The sequence below is a fragment of the Acomys minous genome (genome assembly GCF_964271855.1).
Source record: "Acomys minous genome assembly, chromosome: 3".
Taxonomy (NCBI): Eukaryota; Metazoa; Chordata; class Mammalia; order Rodentia; family Muridae; genus Acomys; species Acomys minous.
Window position 1 is genome coordinate 56,114,100 of NC_140485.1, and position 22,776 is coordinate 56,136,875.

General features: G+C 39.3%; 2 protein-coding genes and 1 pseudogene across 5 annotated transcripts in view; 2 read left to right on the forward strand and 1 right to left on the reverse strand.

The window, feature by feature from the left end:
* The window catches only part of LOC311593775 (high mobility group protein B2-like), a 529,125-nt pseudogene that overhangs the window by 396,581 nt on the left and 109,768 nt on the right, over positions 1 to 22,776 (forward strand). The gene's annotated exons all lie outside the window — the stretch shown is intronic.
* LOC311593485 (olfactory receptor 4C5-like) lies at positions 10,386 to 11,356 on the reverse strand (the record flags this gene model as incomplete). The annotated part of the gene is made up of 1 exon (XM_084774825.1): positions 10,386 to 11,356. The coding sequence occupies exon 1, from the start codon at positions 11,316 to 11,318 to the stop codon at positions 10,386 to 10,388; it is 933 nt and encodes a 310-aa protein (XP_084630951.1). The 5' UTR covers positions 11,319 to 11,356.
* The window catches only part of LOC311593465 (olfactory receptor 4A5-like), a gene marked incomplete at its 3' end in the record, with an annotated part of 109,578 nt that continues 104,052 nt past the window's right edge, over positions 17,251 to 22,776 (forward strand). For all 3 annotated transcript variants that reach the window (XM_084774807.1, XM_084774804.1, XM_084774806.1), the window contains exon 1: positions 17,251 to 17,934. In XM_084774807.1, the coding sequence (XP_084630933.1) occupies positions 17,684 to 17,934 (251 nt within the window). In that variant the 5' untranslated portion in view covers positions 17,251 to 17,683. The remainder of the gene's footprint in view (positions 17,935 to 22,776) is intronic.

Below are 22,776 nucleotides of genomic sequence, written 5' to 3' on the forward strand. Positions count from 1 at the left end.
GACTACATCAGAGCACATGCCATTCTCTTAAATGATATAGACAATTTGGTTTACAGTTTGGTTTATAATGCAGGCTGGTTTATGGAAAGGTGTCTTTTCTTCTGCTCATACAAAGAACAGAAAGCCATCCTTAATTGATCTGTGCATCCTGCATATCTCATGCATCTATTATTTTCAAACTATATGTTTCTTGTGAGAAATTATATGTTTTCAGAACAAAAGAACTGTACACTGGTGACGTTGGATCAAACCTGACAGGATCCATCCTCTAGATGCTGAGACACTGACACATTTATTCCAGCATCTTGTGTGTCCCAGCTTCAGCTGATGTTCCTTCACAGCCTGCTTCCAGGACAGCTTTAAAGAAAACTACTAATTCCAATTGGTCAGGCCTTTCAGACTGTTCCAAACCAGACTTTATCTAAGCCTGTATTTCTCAACATTTAAGGACTGGACAACAAATGTTATTGCCAGCTTAATTAAGCACTCTTTCCCAATTTATTTGGACCCCCCCCCAAATGTATCCTGCTCCCTCAAGTCAGTGAAAAGCAACCTTAAGAGAATGACATCCCATTTCCCTTAAAGGGGGTTGGGTAGGTTTTTGGTTGTTCTAGCGGGCTATGGATGTTTGTTGTCATTGAGGGGAGTTGGGTACAAGTTACTAATGGTCTTATTCAGAGAGAAGACACAGTATAAAACATAGACTCGGGGATTTATCCCTTTTAATTTTCTTTTCTCTATCTTTCATTCTTTATTAAGTAAGGAGAAAGAGGTTGAAAAGAAAGAGGGAAATATAGGAATATCTCATAGGAATAATAAGACAAAAGGTAGATTATTGAAACCACTCCTCAACTTAGAGCTTTATTATTCTCAAATATGGTTATTTTTAATTCAGTGGTATAGAATTTTGTATATTGATACAAAATAAGTTTATTTTAGGTTCATTGGTATGCAATTCAAATTTAAGTTTATCTTTGACATACACACATATATACACACACATTTCTACTCTGGTATGAGGTATTGTACCAATATAACTTATTTATAAATACAAGATTTACTTCCAATACTTTTAAAGCTGCTATTGAAAACTATTTAGGGGAGTTAAAAATACAAATTAATGGTTAGTTAATCAGATTCATGGTCATACCAGTTTATCACAAAATATACATCCTAGGTTTAAAATATACACTGTATAAAAATAGACAACCTTTTAAAAACCTCAGAAACCTACAGAATGTGGCATTTAAAGATTTTTTTATTATTATTTTAAGGTTTCTTTGACAAGATAGGTCAACTCCTGGCAGCACCTAGCCTACCTCAGAGAGGATACGTGCATCGGGAAGCCATGAGGAAGGAACGCCATGTAGAGTTGCTTCTGTGTGGCAAGCCAGCCACCAGGACAAAGAAAATGCCTTTGTTCCTACCACAGGAAGAACTCTGCCTAAGATGGGCAAGCTTGGATGCAGGCCAAGTTGACTGCTGAACTCTGCCAAGACAGGATAAGCAAGTCCAGCTTCACAAATATATCTGTCAGATATGCTGGACCAGAAAGCTGAAGATTAGGCTCCAACATTATAGAGGTTTTCTTTGACTGTCCAGGCAGAAATAAAGAAGGAAACTAAAGACTTCCTAGAATTCAATGAAAATGAATGTGCAACATACCCACACTTATGGGACACAATGAACGCTGTGCTAAGAAGAAAGTTCATAGCACTAAACACTGTCATAAGGAAATTAACCCCCGGCACATATATATAAGATGCATAGCTTGGGTCTACAACACCTGGGGTGGGGGCCCTCTCTGACTCTGATGCCTGCCTTTGGATCCTTCTCTCCTAACTGGACTGCCTTGTTTGGTTTCAGTCAGAGAGGATGTGCCTAGTCCTGCAGCAACTTAATGTGTCAGGCTGTATTGTTACCCATAGGGGACTTCTCCTCTTTTCTGTGGAGCAGGGGAGGAGAGAATGGTGTGTGTGTGTGTGTGTGTGTGTGTGTGTGTGTGTGTGTGTGTGTGTGTGTGTGTGTATGTGAGAGAGAGAGAGAGAGAGAGAGAGAGAGAGAGAGAGAGAGAGAGAGAGAGAAAGACTGGGAGGAGAGGAAAGCTGCAATCAGGATTAATGAAGGAAAAAAAGAAATTTGTGAGATCTCATCAGCACACCTAAAAGTTCTAAGACAAAAAGAAGGAAATGCACCCAAGAGGAGTAGACGGCAGGAAATAATCAAACTGAGGCCTGAAATTAAAAAAAAAAAAGAAAGAAACAAAGAGAACAGTACAAAGAATTAAGTAAACAAAGTGTTGAGTCTTAGAGAAAACCAACAAGAGAGACAAACCCTTGTCCAAATTAGTTAAAAGATGGAGAGAGAATATCCAAATTAATAAAATCAGAAACAAAAAGAGAGACATAACAACAGACACGAAGAAATCCAGAGAATCATAGGGACACACTTTAAAAACCTGCATCCAATAAATTAGAGAATCTAAAAGAGATGGATAATTTTCTTGATAGGTACCACTTACCAAAGTTAAATCAAGGTCAGATAACCAATTTAAACAGACACATCCTCTAGTGAAATAGAAACTGTCACTAAAGCCCCCCTTGTCCACCACCAAAATAACCCCATAGCAGACAGTTTTAATGCAGAATTCTATCAGATTTTCAAAGAAGAGCCAATGCCAATGCCCCACAAATTATTCCACAAAATAGAAACAGAAGGAACATCGACAAATTGATTTTATAAGGCCAAAGTCACTCTGATACCCAACTCACACAAAGACTCAAAAAAGAAAGAGAATTACAGACCAATTTTCCTCATGAACATAGATGCAAAAATAGTCAATAAAATACTTGTAAACCAAATCCAAGAACGCTTTTCATCCTCTGTTATCAAGTAGACTTCATCCCAGAGATGCAGGAATGTTTTAACATGCAAAAATAATCTGTCAATGTAATCCACAACATAAATAATTGAAAGAAATAAAAAGCCCACATGATTGTCTCACTAGAGGATGGAAAAGCCTTTGACAAATATCCAACACCCTTTCATGATAAAATTTTTGAAGAGATTGGGGATACAAGGGACACACATAAACACTATAAAGGCAATTTACAGCAAACGTACAGCCAGTGTCAAATTTAATGAATATAACCTCAAAGTAATTTTACTAAAATCAGGAACAAGACAAGGCTGTCCACTCTTTCCATATATATTCAATATAGTACTTGAAGTTTTAGCTAGAGTAGTAAGACAACGAAAGGAAAGTAAAGGGATACAAATAGGAAAAAAGTCAAAGCATCACTGTTCACAGATGATCTGATAGCATACATAAGGAACCCCAAAATATTACTAGGGAACACCTAAAGCTGATAAATACATTTAGCACATTGGCTAGACTCAAGATTATCTTAAAAAATCAGTAGTCCTCTTATATACAAATGACAAAGTGGCTGAGAAGAAACCAGGGAAATAACAACTTTCACAATAGCCACAAATAATTTAAGATATATTGAGGTAATTCTAACCACGCAAATGAAAGACACATATGATAAAAAAAAAAAAACTTTAAGTCTTTAAAGAAAGAAATTGAAGAAGATATCAGAAGTTGGAAACATCTTCCATTTTCATGGATTGGTAGGATCAACATACTAAATATAGCCATTTTTACTAAAAGCAATTCACAGATTCAACTCAGTTCCCACCAAAATTCCAACACAATACTTTACCTACCTTGAAAGAACATTACTCAAAAACAAAACAAAATATAACAGAAGAAATAAATCCCAGGATGGCTAAAACAACTCTGATCAATAGAACTGCTGGAGGCATCACCACTCCTGGTTTCAAGCTGTTCTACAGAGCAGTAGTAATAAAACCACATGAAGTTGGCATAAAAACAGACAAGTTGATCAATGAAATTAGATTGAAGGCCCAGATGTAAATGCACACACACACACACACACACACACACACACACACACACACACAAACACGCACGCGCGCACACACACACACACACACACCTGATTTTTGCCAGAAATATACAAAGGAAATAAAAAAGCATTTTCAACAAATGGAGCTGGTCTAACTGGATGTTGGTATGTAGAAAAATGCAAATATATCCATATCTATCAGTGTGCACAAAACTCAAGCCCCAGTGGACCAAAGACTTCAACATGAAACCAGAAACACTGAATTTGATAGAAGAAAAAGTGGTGAATAGGCTTAATCATACAGTGCAGGCACTAAGCTCAACAATTAAAAAATGAGGCCTCATGAAACAGAAAAGCTTCTGTAAGACAAAGGGCACCGTCAATAGAACAAAATGATGGCCAAAGAACGGGAAATGACTTTTACTGCCTTCACATCTGACAAAGGGCTAATATCCAGTGTATATTAATAACTCAAGAAACTGGATATCAACAAACTAGTAATCCAATTAAGTTGGGGTTCAGGCTTGTTGTGTGTGTGTGTGGGGAACACAAGGATTTTCCTGGGAAGGGAAAACTGAATAAATTTTGAGGATGGACTGGGGGCAGGCAATGAGGAGAACAGGAGGGACCAGCTCCAGGGGTGTGGAGGGAGAGAATACTGGGAGAGGTGATTGGAATTGGGGGGCATTTTGGGAGCTAGGTAGAAGCCTAGTGCAACGGAAACTTCTTGGACTTTATTAGGGTAATAATTGCAATGACTCCTCGTGATGGGGGACACAGAGCCTAAACTGACTGTCCTCTGTAGCCGGGCAAAGCCTCAACTGGAGGGATTAGAACACCAACCCAGCCACAAAACCTTGGACCTGTAGTTTGCCATGTATGCAAGATGTGCTGGGTCCACAGCCTAGCATAATTATCATCAGAGAGACTTCATCCAGCAATGGATGGGAGCAGATGCAGAGTCTCACAGCTATATTATTTTTAAGGATAAGTGTGGATGTCATCTTCTGTAATCTATAGATACTATTACAGAGATCTGCAAGTGGTCAAAATGCAGATAATAAGTGTCTCCTCATGGGAAACCGCGGGGGAGGGGCAGAAGACTGTAAGACTCAGCAGCTCGGGAATCCTAGCACTAGATAGTGTTCCTTGAATGTGACATGGAAAATGCAGCATGAAATGTCAACAGGGTGGCTGCTTGAACAAACTTTGAATAATGACAGCACCAGTTGGCATGCCAACACAGATAGGGAAAATTCCAAAGGTTCCAGCACTGGATGGAGAGCTGCATTTGGTCAGTGCTGGGAGAGAGGACAAGTTTAACACCTACAGCTTCATCGCCTGCTCACTCTCTGTTGGTGCAGCGACCTCAGCGGGAAGCCATTCTCCACATGATTACTCACGAATCCAGGTTGTTTCCCTAAAGACACTTCTAACTCCTTGCGTACCTTCAGCCTGGCTACACCAGGGCAAGGAGATCTATTGGGGGACGGTCTGATGTATTTTGATGCTAATTACTGCTTGCTGTCTCTGTGACCCACTTTTGATTAATAAAATGCCATCCCAACCTGGGCAAGGCAAAGGACATAGGTGGGGCTTGGAGAGAGAGGAATCCTGGGAAGAAGAAAAGGGAGGAGAAGGGAAGAAGACCCCGAGGGTACCAAGAAGAGGAAAAGGAGGAGAAGAAGAAGAAGGCCGCCTTGGGTTAGACGGAGGAGAAACACGAGGCAGGCATGGATGGAGATTCAGCCCAGATGAAGAACATTAGCAAGTATTTGGGATTATGGATGGAGGTAGCTTGATAGAAGTTATTGGAAACAGATGGCATGGGATTGAGGCAGGGATCCCATGCCTGCCCCACTATGGGAAGTAGTTTAGCGGATTAATGTCTGCCCTGCCCCAGGTTAACTAAGGCTATTTAAAAAATATAACAAGTGTCTGTGCCTTAATTGATTGTTAGCCAGTAATACTAATAATAATACTGACAATACAGATAATTTAAAAACAATAAGTGGTGCTCCATGTGGGGCAGGTATCCATACTCTTAAAAGTCATATTTCGTCATAGTCTGAAAGGGGGAAATAGCTCCCAGAGCAAAGATGGCTACATACATATGGCCAGTTTGAGAGGCAGACCTAAGAGACTGACGGTTTTCTAAACCAGCCTGAGGAATGGAGTTAACTGCCTAAAATAATAATAAAATAAAAACTACTATGGTCCCTCTCCAAGGTCCCATCGCAGAAGGCTTCTGGATCTTTTTTGGCCTTGTTTTGGTGTTTATGAATTTGTTTGCAATGGGCTTAGTCATAAGTCACACTTCTTACCCTCTCTAAAAATGTTCAGGGAGAAAGGCAGAGAGCCAAGAAATGTGAGTCTAAGTTACTAGCAACTAAAAAAAGGAAAAGGAACTGAACTCTTCACAGAGTTGATAATGCCTGAAATTCAGAGCTCCTTAGCTGCAAGGTGTTTGTCAGGGCTTTCTGGAAAAGGTCCACCAGAAAGAGATAGCAATAACTAAATTCCAAGGAATGGTGGACAGGATTTCACTAACTGAAGCCTGAACTGGCACAAATGACCCAAGGCTTAGACTTTTCTGGTTTCCTTGCTTGATTTTTTGCTGAGATTTGTAAATATTTTGACTAAATTGAGATGAAATAGTTAAAAAGGACAGAATGGCACCAGCCCTTAATCCCAACACACTAGAGACAAAGCCAGGCAGCCAGGCAGAACTCCTGAGTTCCAACCTGGGCTCCATAGGCTTGGCCCCTTCCTGATAAGATAAGTTACTTACGAGAGACTGCTTAAGATTTAAACTGACAATTTTTTTGATACATTCCTTTTCCTTAATAATGAATTATATGCGCTTACTGATCTAAAAGATAGATACACATCAATCTGAGGTTTAGGTAAAAAAAAAAGGGGGGGGGGTAATAAAAATGCTTTTTAAAAGGCTAGCCAATCTCCTTAAAAATAAAACTTCCATGAGAGAGATGGTGGTGAAGGATAAATCAGCCTAAGAAATGTTTTGTTGGGCAAAGTAAAGACAGGTTGGACAGAGAGACAGACATAAAGCTGTGTGGCTCCCACGTTGAGAAAGGGTGAGACAAAAACACTCATAGCAAATATAAAAAGTTAGGTACAAGATACCTACGGTATAAAAATATATTTTGTTGGTCAAAGTAAGGATCAAGGTTAAAAGGAAAAATAGACATGCAAGTTACATGTCTCCCATCGAGAAGGGGTAAAAAAAAAAAAACCACCCACAACAAATGTGAAAAGCCAGGTACAAGATACCTACAATATACATACACCCAAAAATAAAATAAGAGTTTATCTGATGTTTATTTAAAATTTATGCCTTTTCCTTCTGCTCAGGGCAACTGGCTTGTTTATAAAACGGAAAGCATTTTCTCGGGAAACAGGTTGCAGCCTGGCCTATACATCAGGCACCATAGAGCCTAGAAAAGGACATTTAGAACTATATAATCTTGTTTTGATTTCAATATGATGATAAGTGTATATTCATTGTTAACGATGATGTTATATTTCATCTATAAAAGAGGTCAAAATAAAACAGGCCTGAATAAAAGGGAGACTGGTAACTTAAGTGAGTCTATGTCTATATGAATTCAAATTTCAGAACAGTTAACTTATATTACTAATCCCACTACATACGAATAGCTCTGAGACTAACTGAGAAATGAATAAAGATTTACAGATGTCTTTCTTCTGCTCATACAAAGAGCAGAGAACCAGCTTTAATTGTTCAATGCTTCCTGCACACCTAACACATTCATAGTTTAGGACTGTTTTTAATTGTTCAATGCTTGTGAGAAATTATATGTTTTCAGAATAGAAGAACCGGACACTGACACTCGATCAGACCTGACAGGATTCACTCCTCCAGCATGCTGAGATGCTGACATCCTGCATCCTTCATGTTCCAACCCCAAGTGCTTTGGTTGCTGTTCCTCATCAGAGAAGGACAGCTTCAAAGAAGACTCCTGATCCAAATTGGCCCAGCATTTCGGACTGTCCCACACAGGACTAATATTAAGTCTAGAATTTCTCGACATTTATAGACTGGACCATGAATACTGTTCTCAGCTTGTTTAACCATTTTTTTATTTGGGCCCCCTACAGGTATTCTCCACCCCAAATTACCTTAAAGAAACTTTAAGAGAAAGGCACTCCATTTTCCTTAAGGGGGGTTGGGTAGGTTTTTGGTTGCTTTCTTGGGCTATAGATATATATTGACATTAAAAGGTATGGAGACAGGGGCTGTAAAGAAAGAAAGGAGAGTATAGGGATGTATAGGGATAATAGAACAAAAAAGTAGATTATTGAATCTACTCCTCAACTTAAGGCCTTAAGTGTTACTCACAAATTAGGTTAATTTTAATTCATTGATATAAAATTTTGTATATTGGTACGAACTAAGTTTAACTTTGATACATTAAAAGAGAATTCAAGTTTAATATTATTCTTCACACATTATATTTCTACTCTAATATGAGGTATTGTACACATGCAACTCAATTAATACATAGTTTACTCCAAAGGTCTGATAGTGTTATTGTAGGCTGTTTAGGATAATTAGGTAATACAAGTCAATTGTTAGTTGATCAGCTAGCTCATGGTCATGTCAAGTATAAAAATATACATCTTAGGTATGATCCTACAGATAGATAAGGCAAAATAGTTAGATATGGTCTACAAAAACCTCAGAGACCTACAGAATACGGCATTTAAAATGTTTTTTATTGTTTTAAGGATTCTTTGACAATAAGACAGGTTAACTCCTGATAGCACCCAGCCTAGCACAAAAAAGATGATAAGCATTGAAGAACCTCCTTGTAGAGATGGCTTTGAGTGTGGCAAAACAGCCACAGGACAAAAAATGTCCTCATTTCTCCCACTGAGATCTAGGGAAGAGTATATGGCTGCTAAGTGGTTAAACCTGCAAGTGACATAACTTGCAAATAGGGTATTCCCTAAAACTGGGCTGGAAAATGATGGCAGCATAGTGATATTTAGTGATCATAAAAAGTATATATAATGTGTGTGCATCTGTGTGTCTGTGCTTAGCATAAGAAGTGTAAATGACAATATTTAATATAGATAGATGTAAGTGTGTCTAAGGAGTCAATTTGCTTAATTTGGTCTTCATGATGGTAGTAACAGAATTGACATGATTTGGAACTTTTTTTTTTTTTTGCTGACTCTAATCTGTCTGTTTCCTTCTTCCTCCTAAACCAGATTATATTTATATTTAATTGTTTTGAGAATTTCATACAGTAAGTACTGCCTTTACATCTTCTCTACGCCTCTCTCCCCACCTATAGTTTCTCCTGTTGCTATCCTCAACCCCTCCGCCACTTAATTTCATACACGTTCCTTAATTTTATACACACACACACACACACACACACACACACACACACACACACACACTGAGTCTATTTAGAGTCACATACATGTGTATGTGTTTAGGGCTGAGCACGTGGGATTGGGTAGCAACACAGAACTTGTTCTTGGAGAAAACTGACTATCTGTCTGCCAGCAGTCATTAATCACATTAATCAGCAGCCCGCAACCACAGAAGAGGGGGCAAAAAAACGTAATAGCTAGTGGACCAGATTGTTGCTGGCTCTTCTAGAGGGAAACCACTCTCCCATGAAGTCCTGAAAAAAAAATGGTTATCCAATCCAAATACACCTGATGAAAAACCCAGTGGACATGCCAACACAGGTGAGAAAAGTTTTATAAGGCCCTACTCTTATATGAAGAGTTTCAGGCAATTAATGCTTTATTTCCCCTTAAATTATAGTGTTTATGTCTCAAATTATTCTTCATCTCATTGATCTGCAACTCCATATGCAGATTTAAGTGTTTAGAGTTTCTTTCTGGTTTACACAGATATCCCCCCTTTTCCCCTTGTAATTAGGCCCCTTTGCTCTTATAAACTAAGCACTGATTTATCTCAGACAAGATGGTTTGAAGGAAAGCATATGAAGAAATTTTTTTTCCATACACACACAAGAAATCTCCAGAAAACACCTTCCACCTGAGAGATTAGGCTATTGAGTTATCCAGATTCTTCTATGGCTATATGTAGAAGACATGTACATCATTCCTTGCCTTTAATCAGAGAAAAAATATTTATTCTGGTTATGGCGAGGTTATAATGTCAACATTGCTCTTGGTACTGCAGTGTGGCAGTCTAAATTTTGGGATGAGTTTTCCTCAAAGACTGTCATTGTTCAAATGTTTTAAAGTTGAAGAGCCTTCAGCTGTAATAAAATATCAACTTTCATGACAGAAAAACTTACACAGAGTCTACAAGACAAAGAGAACAAAATACATTCATGTATTCTAACTTCAAGAGCAGTATCTTTCACATGAGTCACACTTGGTAAAAATAGGAACCAAATTTATTTTTACCCTTTCTGTTCATGTAAATCTTTCCCCATGTTCTCGCTGATTCCAGAGTTTTCTAATGGCATTTTTCACCTCTGTGTTTCTGAGGGTGTAGATTAAAGGGTTTAACATGGGTGTTATCACAGTGTAGAACACAGCCACGCCTTTGTCAATGGGGAAGATGGCCATGGGCCTAAGGTAAACGAATATGCAGGGTACAAAGAACAGGATGACCACTGTGATATGGGAGGCACAGGTGGAGAGAGCCTTTCGCTGTTCTTCAGTGCTATGAGTTTTTAAAGAGCAAAGGATGAGGGCATAGGAAGTGAGGAGAATAAAAAAAATCAGCATACACATTAGCCCACTGTTGGCAGCAACAAAGAGCCCAAAGACATGGTTGTCAGTGCAGGAGAGTTGTAGGAGAGGGAAAAGGTCACAGATGAAGTGGTCGATGATATTTGGGCCACAGAAAGGTAACCAGACTATAAAGAGAATTTGAATCAGAGCATGAAGAAATCCCCCAGCCCAGGCCATGGAAACCAGGTAGCCACACACTCTCCTGTTCATCGTGACCATGTAGTATAGGGGCTTGCAGATGGCCACGTAGCGGTCATAGGCCATGGCTGTGAGCAGGATGATTTCAACTCCACCAAAGAAATGTTCTGCAAAGATCTGAGTCATGCAGCCATTAAAAGAAATGGTTTTCTTTTCAGCAAGGAAGTCAAATATCATTTTAGGGGCAATGGTGGAGGAGCAGCAGCCATCTACAAAGGATAAGAAGGACAGAAAAAAATACATGGGGGATCCCAGTGTTGGACTAGAGATAACTGTTACAATAATGAGTAGATTGCCGATGAGGGTTAGAGAGTAGATGAGTACAAATACAACAAACAAGAATTTCTGCACATCTGGGTTCTGTGTCAGGCCAAGCAGGATGAATTCTGTCACATTGTTCACTTGCTTCATGAATCAAGTTTGAAATGTGGATATTTGATTAATCTGTGAATGGCAAGATAATTAAAATTGTGAAAGACAAATTTGAACAAAATTTCTTTCATATATATATATGTGTGTGTGCATATATATGTATATATATATATATATATATATATTATTTTTTACTATAACACAGATAGGAGTACCAAGCAGCAAAACACAGTTTTAAAGTTGCTTAAAGTTAGACCATAGTATTGGTCATATAATGAACACATCACCCTTTGCTCTCTCACACCTGGGGACACACACACACACACACACACACACACACACACACACACACACACACACACATGATCCTATGTAAAATATCCTGCACGAACCCTATACCAAAGAGAACAGAAACATAGCATGATGAGTTGTAACATTTCACAAAGTATCTGGAAACTTCAGTACTCATTGTTTCAGAACGTCAGTCACATTTACATATCTGCAGCATTTTATACATAATAATAAAGTTTAGGGAAGATGATTCCTACAGCAAAATAATATTGAGTTAAAGAAACAAGATTTGCTGGGCAGAACATATTCTTTAGGGTTAGATGGACAATTTTGCTTCCACCAATTATGCTTCCATTTATCATTTATTACATATTATAACATATTAAAACATTATAACATACATTACATTTATAATATGTGTCACATATGGAGGCATTAGTTAATATCGTCATCATACATATCAACCTTTAAATCATTTTTATTCTTGTGTGTGTCTTTGTGTGTGTGTATGTATATGTTTATGTGGTTGTGTGTGTGTGTGTGTGTGTGTGTGTGTGTGTGTGTGTGGTCCAGAAGGACAGAGCTCATCGTCAGGTGTCTTCCTTCGTTGCCCTCCACCTTATTGTTTGAGATAGGACCTCTTCACTGATCTTGCAGCTCACTGGTTGGCTAGACGGGCGGTCCCTTGCTGCTCTTCAATCTCCCAGTGCTGAGGTTTGAGACAGGTGTTGATATGTCCAGATTTTACAAGATGTGAGGGATCTAAGACCAGGGTCTTCCATGCCTGTACAACAAGAGCTTTACCCGCTGAGCCATCTCCTCATCCCAAAGTATCTAACTCTCCATACACTTGAAATACTTAATAAGAAAAATAATAAGCAAAATGCATACTATTTGGATTCTCAAAATATTTACTTATAACTCAATTCATGGAGTGAGAAAATAATTAATACATATATTCAGAAAATGCTTAAATGCAGAAATAAATACATTTAGCCATAGAAAAATATAAAAATATGTAGTATTTTTAGTACTTTAAATATATAATCAACCTAGCCAAACGTTGGTGGTGCGTACCTTTAATCCCAGCACTTGGGAGGCAGAGGCTGGCGGATCGCTGTGAGTTTGAGGCCAGCCTGGTCTACAAAGTGAGTCCAGGACAGTCAAGGCTACACAGAGAGACCCTGTCTCAAAAAACCAAATATATATATGAAATCAACCTAATGAACTCAGATGAACCCAAAAAGAGAACAAATATGATTTAATAACAAGAGGATATTGTTTTTCAAGAATATTTGAAAGAATAAAATCACATGTTGTTTCATGGAGATTTTCAGTAACTGGGCAGGCAACTTTCAAAACTGAGGGTTTTTTTCTCAATACTACCAAGAAATCAGAAGGGAAAAATAAAACAGATCATTTGAAAAACGGGAAAAATCTATAAATATATATGTATCTATATATACATACATGTATTTATATATACACACATGTATATGTACATGTACACATACATGTAACTCCCACAAACACACTATATAACATATAAGTTGAAAAGATTTTAAGTGAAAAAATGCAATAGTAGAAAACAGGAAAAATGGAAGTACATGAAACAAACTTGATGAATATTATTATAAAAATTTTAAACAAATTAAAATGGTTACTTGCACCATTGCAAACATAAAAGAAATAGTATAAAGGTAGTTCTCAGAAAAGGCAGTCAATACCTAAAACATTGCTTTATCTTATGTCACAAAAATGCAATTCAAAACACAGGGAAATACTTGAAGTAGTAAACTGATAAAGTTTTCTTAGACTTGCGTTATCCAGTGTTGATAAAGTTGCTGATGTCTTCTGAGATCTGACTCTATCCAACAAGGAACATATCACTGGTTACAGCCTTAGTCTAGTACTTAGGTTATACGTGCAATCAAGAGATTTAAGGGCAGAATTATGCTCGCAGGTGTTTCAGAGAACACCTTCATGATAATGAAAAAGAAAGAACAGCTTTAATGTCTACAGAAGGAGGAACAATTGAATGGTTTAGATCTATAAAATATCAAGTAGCCATTAAAATCATTTGCAAGAGGACTTAATGTTTTGAAAGACTCTAACACATGAGTGGGAAGCATAGAATATAAACTAGCTCATATTATCTCAAAAGCTAAATATACATAGAAAAATATTTCAGGAAAATAATACAAAATGCTAATAATACATGCCTGAACTGTGGGGATTATGACAACCTTTGTGTCAACAAATAATTCGGTTCTGAGTTTTGTAAAAAAGGGAACATACTGCCTTTATGGTCAGTAAAATAATTTAATGAAAGAACTTTCATTTTTTTACTCTCAGGTTTGAAGCCATGGTATGCAGAGTGATCTTGGCTTAGTTGATTATAGCATTAGAAACACATGTCTAAATCTATCTTGTCTGAATTTATTATATTACTCAGAAAAAAATATGCAGACATTTGTACTAGAGAAGCTGAGGCTTGGGGACGTGAGTTCAAGTGCAGCCTGGCTCACATAGAGAGGACACCATCTCAAAAACATAACAAAGACCACTCCTAAGGGAAGCATAGGTTGTACCTACCTCTCTAAATGTGTTTGGAGTCAACAGGTTCATTCGATGACAAGTCAGTACATTTGCAGAGATCAGCTCACTGATCCTTCGTTAGCTGCTTCCTCACAAGCCTGTCTATTTTTCTTTAAATAGATTTATTTTTCTTATTAGTGACTAACAAAGGATTTGTGAATAAAACTGAGTTGATGGGTCAGAGTTATTTTGCTCTTAAAAGTTGTGCAATCTTGTGAATGTGAAGAATAAGCATTCCAAGATAGAAAATAAAACAAAGTCAGCTTCAAACTATTAGTTTTCAGAAAACAAACAAAACAAAACAAAAAACACAAATGATGGGACAAAACACCCAACCATCAAAGCACATCTTTCTCTAAGCTCCTTTCTATGCATCTGCCTGGATGACTAGGTAAAGCATGCCATACCAACATTGAATCTGAGATCTCATCTTATATAAAAATCTCTGAAATAGCAAAGAGCATGAACATAAAAAATTTAGGGTTTGCAAGCTCCATGAGATCACTCCTGCATGAACACTTCCTTGGAGGAGTAGGAGCTGATGTTGGCTATTTCAAGCCTTTCTCCAAGTAAGCAGGTCCCAGCCCAAAGACACCTTCGTTGATTCCTGAAACTCTAGATTCAAATGGATTGAAAACTGAGACCCCTGTGGCTTTCTATGCTCATGTGATTTTGAGATTAGGAATCCCCAGACCCTAACCTTAACTGAATTTTCATGAGTGGATTCAGGAAACTAGTAGCTTTTATATAAGTACGAGAAGTTAGGGAATGCTCCAATCTCTCAGCTCCCAGGGGTCTAGAATTAGCTTCTATAGCCAAGATGGCATCTAAAATCAATCTCTTGTGAGCATGACATCTGTGATCAAAAGTTTGGGAAATAGCCAGCTGGGCTCAGCTAGTAGCATCTCTATGGTTGTGTGTGTAAATGATCTTAGATCCTGAGAACTAAAGCACAGAATAGAATAGTCTAGTCAGGGGGAAATGGGGAAAATTTCCAGTTTCAGCCTATAGAATGACATTAATAATACTTTTTTTTTTTACAGAGTTATGGGGAAGACTGAGCAAGGTGACATGTAAAACCATTCAACGAGAGCAAAGCTGACCTGTTGCTATTATTGATGTTTTGAGGATAGACATGCAACACTATGGTAACACTGTTTCTTTTTTGTTTGTTTGTTTGTTTGTTTCCAAACATTATTTTATTATTGGATTTCTCATTTTTATTTTACTTCAAGCAAATTCTTCAAGAACTCAATCTGCAAGTGCTTCAAGGACATTCTTCTTTTGCTCTCCAAAGTAAAAAGGAAGGTGATTAGACTTCATTAAAGTCGATTCTATAAATACTATTCTGTATTCTTTCTTTTGGCCCAGTATTTGACTTGTATGCCATGAACTCTGAGTGGAAGTGGCTGTATTCCTTTTTATATGTTAAATGCTTTCTGATATAATCCAAAGATTTAATCATTTTGCCACTTAGCACGATATCAGTTCTGATCAAATTTCTTACATAATAGAGGACCCTTTATTGGATTGTGTTATTTTTTTTACTTTTTTTTCTCCTTTATTAATTTATTCTTGTTACATCTCAATGGTTATCCCATCCCTTGTATCCTCCTATTCTTCCCTCCCTCCCATTTTCCCTTTATTCCCCTCCTCTATGACTGTTCCTGAGGGGGATTACCTCCTCCTGTATATGTTCATAGGGTATCAAGTCTCTTCTTGGTAACCTGCTGTCCTTCCTCTGAGTGCCACCAGGTCTCCTCCTCCAGGGGACATGGTCAAAGGTGAGGCACCAGAGTATGTGAGAAAGTAATAAGGTAACACTGTTTCTTAATGCTAAGAGCCTTGAGAACTCTTTGTTGTGTGATAAGACTTTTCCTAGGGAAATGCTACACAGGTCTACCCACCCTAGATAGGGAGCCCATAACAGACCAAAGTCTAAATACCACAGAAGTCCCGACAAGGTGACTAGTGAGTTTTATTGAGTTTACACACAAGAATGCAGATGAAGGGTAACACACAAGAACAGAAATAACTCAAAGACAGCCTCATCATCAAAGCCCACCCCACAAGGGTGACGAATTCTCAAACCTGGGAACAGGACAGGCAGCTGGATAATTTATAGAATGCACTTCCCAGGTAAAGGAGACCCCGCTCTGCCCCCCCCCCCCCCCCCCCCGCTCAGCAGAGTTCCCTCCTGGACCCAGGATTAGGCACAAACTACACCCAAACACCTGGTTTCACACCTGGTTTCCTTCGTATAGAGGGGAAGACAGTTGTTAAGTGGCTGTTTTCTGACTCGGGCCGAAAAACAGCAGCCAATGACTTTACAGGTATAATTTTATTTATTTATTCACTTTACAGCCTGGTTGCAGCCCCCTCCCTCCTCTCCTCCCATTTCCACTCTCACGTCTCTTCCCCCAGACCCCCTCATGATGTTCTCCTCAGAGAAGGGGAGGGCCCCCTCCACGGGTAATTTTTTTTCTTTTTCTTTTTAATACATTTTTATTGTAACTTATTCACATTACATCTTGATTGTAATCCTCCTGTTCTTATCTTTCTGTTCCCACCCCGTCCCTCTTCTGCTCTATTCCCTTCCCCTACACCTCTGACAGATGGGGTCCTCCCCCCCCCCACCATCTGACCTGGATCTATCGGGTCTCATCTGGTTAGCCTGCATCCCCCTTCCCTGTGTTCTCACAGGGCCTCTTCACCAAAGGGCAGTGAGCAAATCACAGACACCACAGTTCTTGTTAGAGGCAGTCCCCTGCTCTCCCCTTCCCTTCTCCTTGTGGAGAATAAGCTGTCCATTGGCTACATCTAAACAGGGGGTCTAGATTCTCTGCTTGCAATGTCCTTGGCTGGTGCATCAGTTTGTGCAAGCCCCCTTGGTCCAGATCCGCCAGCTTAGATAGTCTCCTTGTGGAACTCCTGACAACCCCTCTGTTAGGATTCTGCTTCAGTCTGCCTACCTGTGATGTCACTGCTTACCTGCCATGGGGGCGTGGCCCTGCCCAGGGCCATACAAAAGACAGACCCTCCACTTGGCTCTCTCTCTCTACCTCTCTCTCCCTCTCTTTTTTTCTTTCTACTCTTTCTCTCTCTCTACTTTCTCTCTGAGGTACCCCTTCCCCGTTTCCCTCTCCCCCCATGCTCATTTAACATAATATCTGTATAACATAATATCTGCCTGGTACCTTGTATTCTACCATCTGACTTTAACTTTTATATATAACATTGGTGCCGAAACTGGGTACGGACTTCAGAGGACCGTCCCATCTGCTCCCCTGCTTCCACATTCTCCGCGACCAACTCATTGCATCTACAAATTCTACTACTTTGCTCTCTCCCGGGACCGGAAAAGCAGGTGTCTCTCCACTGCTGTCCACATGACTGGCCTCCCCGCCACCGACCTGTAAATATCAACCCCACCCCCACCCATGGGCTCCATCGGCCATGCACTTTTTTGAGTTACTGCATCCATCTTTCCTCTGACTGGACTTCAAGTACCCGAAATGCACGCTTATAGCCTCAGATGGTCTATTCTGATTCCAAGAGAGGCTCAGAGGGCTGATCCCTGCTGGGCCCCTCTTGGCTCTGTGCCTCTGCCACCCGAGTTTGTTCTGCCAGCCGCGATCCAGCTGGTCCTGTTGTCCTGCCGCACCGCTGCCTCCACCACCGCTGCCGCTGTCCCCGACCTTAGCCAGGATGGGACAGAACGGGTCAATAGGAAGACCGCAGCTGTCGTCTCAGAAATGCTTCCCAGGTGACAGAGCCACTGCATAGCCTTCTAGGGAACCCTGCTAGCCTTTAAAAATTTGCCTGCTGTTCAAAGTGCTTGGTCTTCCCTGCTGTCGAGGTGACTAGCCGCCATCTTTGTTAGGGGCAACCACAACATGTTCTGGCTCCACCCACTTCCCATTGTAGGTATGCTAGCAATTCAGTAGATGTGCGCATGCGTGATCCCTATGCCCTGAGGCACCAACCAACGATCTTGCAAGCTGGACCAACCTTTGCTACACCTGGCTTTTGATTTTTAAAAAATCATGTCATTGTTTATTGGGTATACACTTGTTTATTGGCTCTGTTTTGATTTATTCTTTCTCTAATTCCTAGACAAGTAAATAAATGTTTCTTCAATCATCAGCTAACCTGGATTCAACTACAGGCTTCCGGGCTAATGGATTTGATACAGTTTATTAAGTTATTCTATAATGTTCTGTATTAACATTCACTTGTTTACAATATTAGATTTTTCAATCATTGCCTTAAACCATGTTTAGCCGAAAATTCTAAATGTGATATTATTGGTCATACAAAATTTGTTCTGTTTTCTTTTATGGACTGTGTTTTTGACGTTCCAACTTAACAGAGATAAAACTTAAAGTCTTAGTCTTTAAATATTAAGATAAACTATGAACAAAGTTGTCTATTTAAATATTCTTAAGATAGAAAAGACTGTGGTCTCACTGCCATACTAATTAAAAAGCAGAGTATGTGTCCTGAGCCCCATATAAGGACTGGTAAATCTTTAAAACCTGAGAGGCTTTCCTGACAGGCTCAAACTACTCCAGGCCTTAATCACTACCTGAGGAAAATAGAGGTCTGCATGCCCTTTACCACCGGGGTCCGGCCTGAGCCATCTCTGCCAGGGACCTGTTTCAGATGCAGCCAAAAGGAGACATGGTCTCACAGCTGCTGCAAACAGAATGGGACGCTGGTCCCACAGCCCAGGCTGTTGGCAGATTTGGCCTATGGATGTCACTGCGCACATGCAGGCTTGTTCTCTGTGCCAAGTCACTGGAGGTTCAACCAGCACAAGAGCTGTGCACATTTCCAGCCTTCAAGCTCCTTGACCTGGTGGAGTACAGATGGCTCTTACATGCAGCAGCCTTGCCAAACTGGGTAATGCTACAGGTCTGTGTTAAACTCATATATGGGTTACATAGTCACATGGCCAGCTTCTATCATGGGAGACTTCAGGTACCTTCCCAGTCCTCTTCACATGTAGGAGACCAAACTTTTAACTGTCAGTTTCACCTATTGCTAAAAGCTTCCAAGAAGGTGTTTTAAAACATGTCTCAAATTGGTAAATGTGAGTTATAAAGGTCAACATGTCTAAGAGAATGCTTTATTTCTTCCTGTTGCTATGCTATTGTATTAACTGTTCAAAGTATTGAGACTGATCAATGGAACTCTGATTTATTAATCTAATTAGGGTAAAACATTCCACTATACGATCCTACCATAGTTCCAAGGTTTTAAATTTCCTTTTGTTACTGTTTCATAGAAGCCAAAAGGGCTTCTGCCTTTCCAAACTCACTTCAAAGTATGCTATATGTCTACTGCCCTTTTCCTACAATGTGTATATATCTAATAATGTACACTTCACGACAGATTTCAAACAGTGATGATACTAAATGTATCTCCCTTTATGAACTCAGAAGGATTCTTGTAAGCTACAGGAAATCCATCTCTCAGGTCAAATTAAGTCCAGATAAGTACTGTATCTACAGCCTAAGTGTCTCACCTGTCTATCTGTAAAGGATTCCTCCCACTTTTCACTGGCTTGCTTCGGGACTCCCTTTCCCTAACTACCTGATTGCCACCGTTCCACAGCTGCCAACACCAGCTAAATTCTCCCTTCCTAGTCAGCCCATATATATGTTCTGGTATCCTGCAAGATTTCCTACATCTGGGACATTGTCAAAGCAGCTACCCACAAATGTTCCTGTCCAACCTCAGAAAATTTTCCAGCTGGGCCTGCATTGTCCTTCCCAGCTGCAGATGTTCTCAGACTCTGGACAGCAAATGCAACAGCCTGTTCTTCCAGAACCTGGCCAACATTTCAGCCTCTTAACTGCGTATCGCTGCCCTACTGTCAGCAGGAAGTAGTTAAGACAATTACTTCGCCCCTTATCCATTTGCAAAAGGCTAGAATGGTGTGCTCCAGGCACAGGACAGACAGCTCCAGGTTCCCCCAGCACTTCTCGGCCCCTATCTGCTGCAGGACATGGCTGACATAGCCTGCCCTCTACCTTGAACATTCAGGGCAGAACCTTTCCTTCCCCTTCACTATATAATTTGGACATTTTGTTGCTATTGCTTTTTTTCTATCTCTTTTCTCCATTACCTACATTTATATACTTTAACTTGGCTTATGTAAAAACAATCCAACATTCCTCATTTTTTTTAATTATAGGAAAAGGTAAGAATGTTAGTATTATACTTTAGTCTGCCTACCTGTGACGTCACTGCTTACCTGCCATGGGGGCGTGGCCTTGCCCAGGGCCATATACAAGACAGACCCTCTATGTGGCGCTCTCTCTCTCTCTGTCTCTGTCTCTGTCTCTCTCTCTCTCTCTCTCTCTCTCTCTCTCTCTCTCTCTCTCTCCCCTTTCTCTTTTATTCTTTCTCTCTCTACTTTCTCTCTCTTTCGGGTACCTCTTCCCCTTTCCTTCTCCCCCATGCTAATTTAATAAAATCTGTATAACATAATATCTGCCTGGTACCTTGTATTCTATCATCTGCCTTTAATTCCCAAATTTATGAGAAAGCACCGGACTGATTTCTAAAGTGGTTGTACAAGTTTGCACTCCCCCCAGCATTGGAGGAGCATTCCCTTTTCTCTGCAGCCATGTCAGCATGTGCTGTCACTTGAGATTTTTATCCTAGCCATTCGGATAGGTGTAAGATGTGATCTCAGAGTCATTTTGATTTGCATTTCCCTGATGACTAAGGATGTTGAGCATTTCTTTAAGTGTTTTTTGGCCATTCAATATCCCTCTGTTGAGAATTCTCTGTTTAGCTCTGTACCCCATTTTTTAATTAGGATATTTGGTTTGTTGGTGTTTAATATCTTGAGTTCTTTATATATTTTGGATATTAGTCCTTTGTCAGATGTAGAGTTGGTGAAGCTCTTTTCCCAGTCTGTAAGCTGTTGTTTTGCTCTATTGACAGTGTCTTTTGCCTTATAGAAGATGCTTTTCAGTTTTATGAGGTCCTATTTATTAATTGTTGATCTTAGAGCCTGAGCTGTTAGTATTCTGTTCAGGAACTTGTCTCCTGTGCCAATGAGTTCAAGATTCTTCCCCACTTTTTCTTCTAACAGATTTAGTGTGTCTGGTTTTACCTTGAGGCCTTTAATCCACTTGGTGGATTACATTGATGGATTTCCATATATCAAACCATCCCTGCATACCTGGAATTTCACGAAGGCCTTAATTTCTTTCCTTATTTCTTCCCTGATCCAGGTGTCATTAAGTAGAGAGTTGTTTAGTTTCCATGTGTGTATAGGATTTTTATTTCTGTTGTTGTTGAGTTCCAGCTTTAGACCACTGTGACCTGATAGGATACAAGGTATTATTTCAATCCTCTTGCATCTGTTGAGGCTTGCTTTGTGACCCATTATATGATAAATTTTGGAGAAGGTTCCATGGAATGCTGAGAAGAAGTTATAATCCATTGTTTTGGGTGAAAAGTTCTGTAGATATTTGTTAGATCCATTTGATTCATGACATTGGTTAATGTCACTATTTCTCAGCTTAATTTCTGTTTCAATGACCTATCCTTCAGTGAAAGTGGGGTGTTGAAGTCTCCCACTATTAATGTGTGGGGATCAATGTATGGTTTAAGCTTTGTTAATAGTTCTTTTACAAATGTGGGTGCCCTTGTATTGGGAGCATAGATGTTCAGAATTATGATGTCATCTTGATTGACTTTACCTTTGATGAGTATGAATGTCCTTCCTCATCTCTTTTGATTAGTTTTGATGTAAAGTCTATTTGATAGATATTAAAATCACTACACCAGTTTGCTTACTGTTTCCATTTGCTTGGAATTCTTTTTCCAGCCTTTTACTTTGAGGTAATGTCTATCCTTGTGCCTGAGATGTGTTTCTTGAATGCAGAAGAATGTTGGGGTTTGTCTATGCATCCATTCAGTTAGTCTATGTCTTTTTATTGAAAAATTGAGACCATTGACGTTGAGAGATATTAATGACCAGTGGCTATTAAGTCCTTGATTTTGATGTTGGTTGCAGTAGAGTGTTTTTATGGGTATGTTTTGCAACAGTGAAGTTATCTATTTCCTGTTATTTTGGTTGTAGTTTGTCACTTTAGATTGGAATTTTCCTTATAGTTATTTCTATAGGGCTGGATTTGTGGATAGGTACTCTTTGAATTTGTTTTTCTCATGAATATCTTGTTTTCTCCATCAATGCATGTTGATAGTTTCACTGAGTATAGTTGTCTGGACTGGTGACTGTGGTTTTTTTTTTTTTATGGTTTTCAGGATTTCTGCCCAGGATCTTCTGGCTTTTATGGTCTCATCAAAGAAGTTGGGTGTAATTCCAATAGGTTTGCCATTATATATTACTTGGCCATTTTCCCTTGCCACTTTTAATATTTTCTATATTCTGTACATTTTGTGTTTTGATTATTATGTGGCAGGAATATTTTCTTTTCTGATCTATTCTATTGTTGTTCTGTAGGCCCCCTGTATGTTTATATGTATCTCCTTCCTTAAATTGGGGAAATTTTCTTCTGTGATTTTGTTGAAAATATTTTCTGAGCCTGGGAGTCAGGTGTCTTCTCTTTCTTCAATGCCT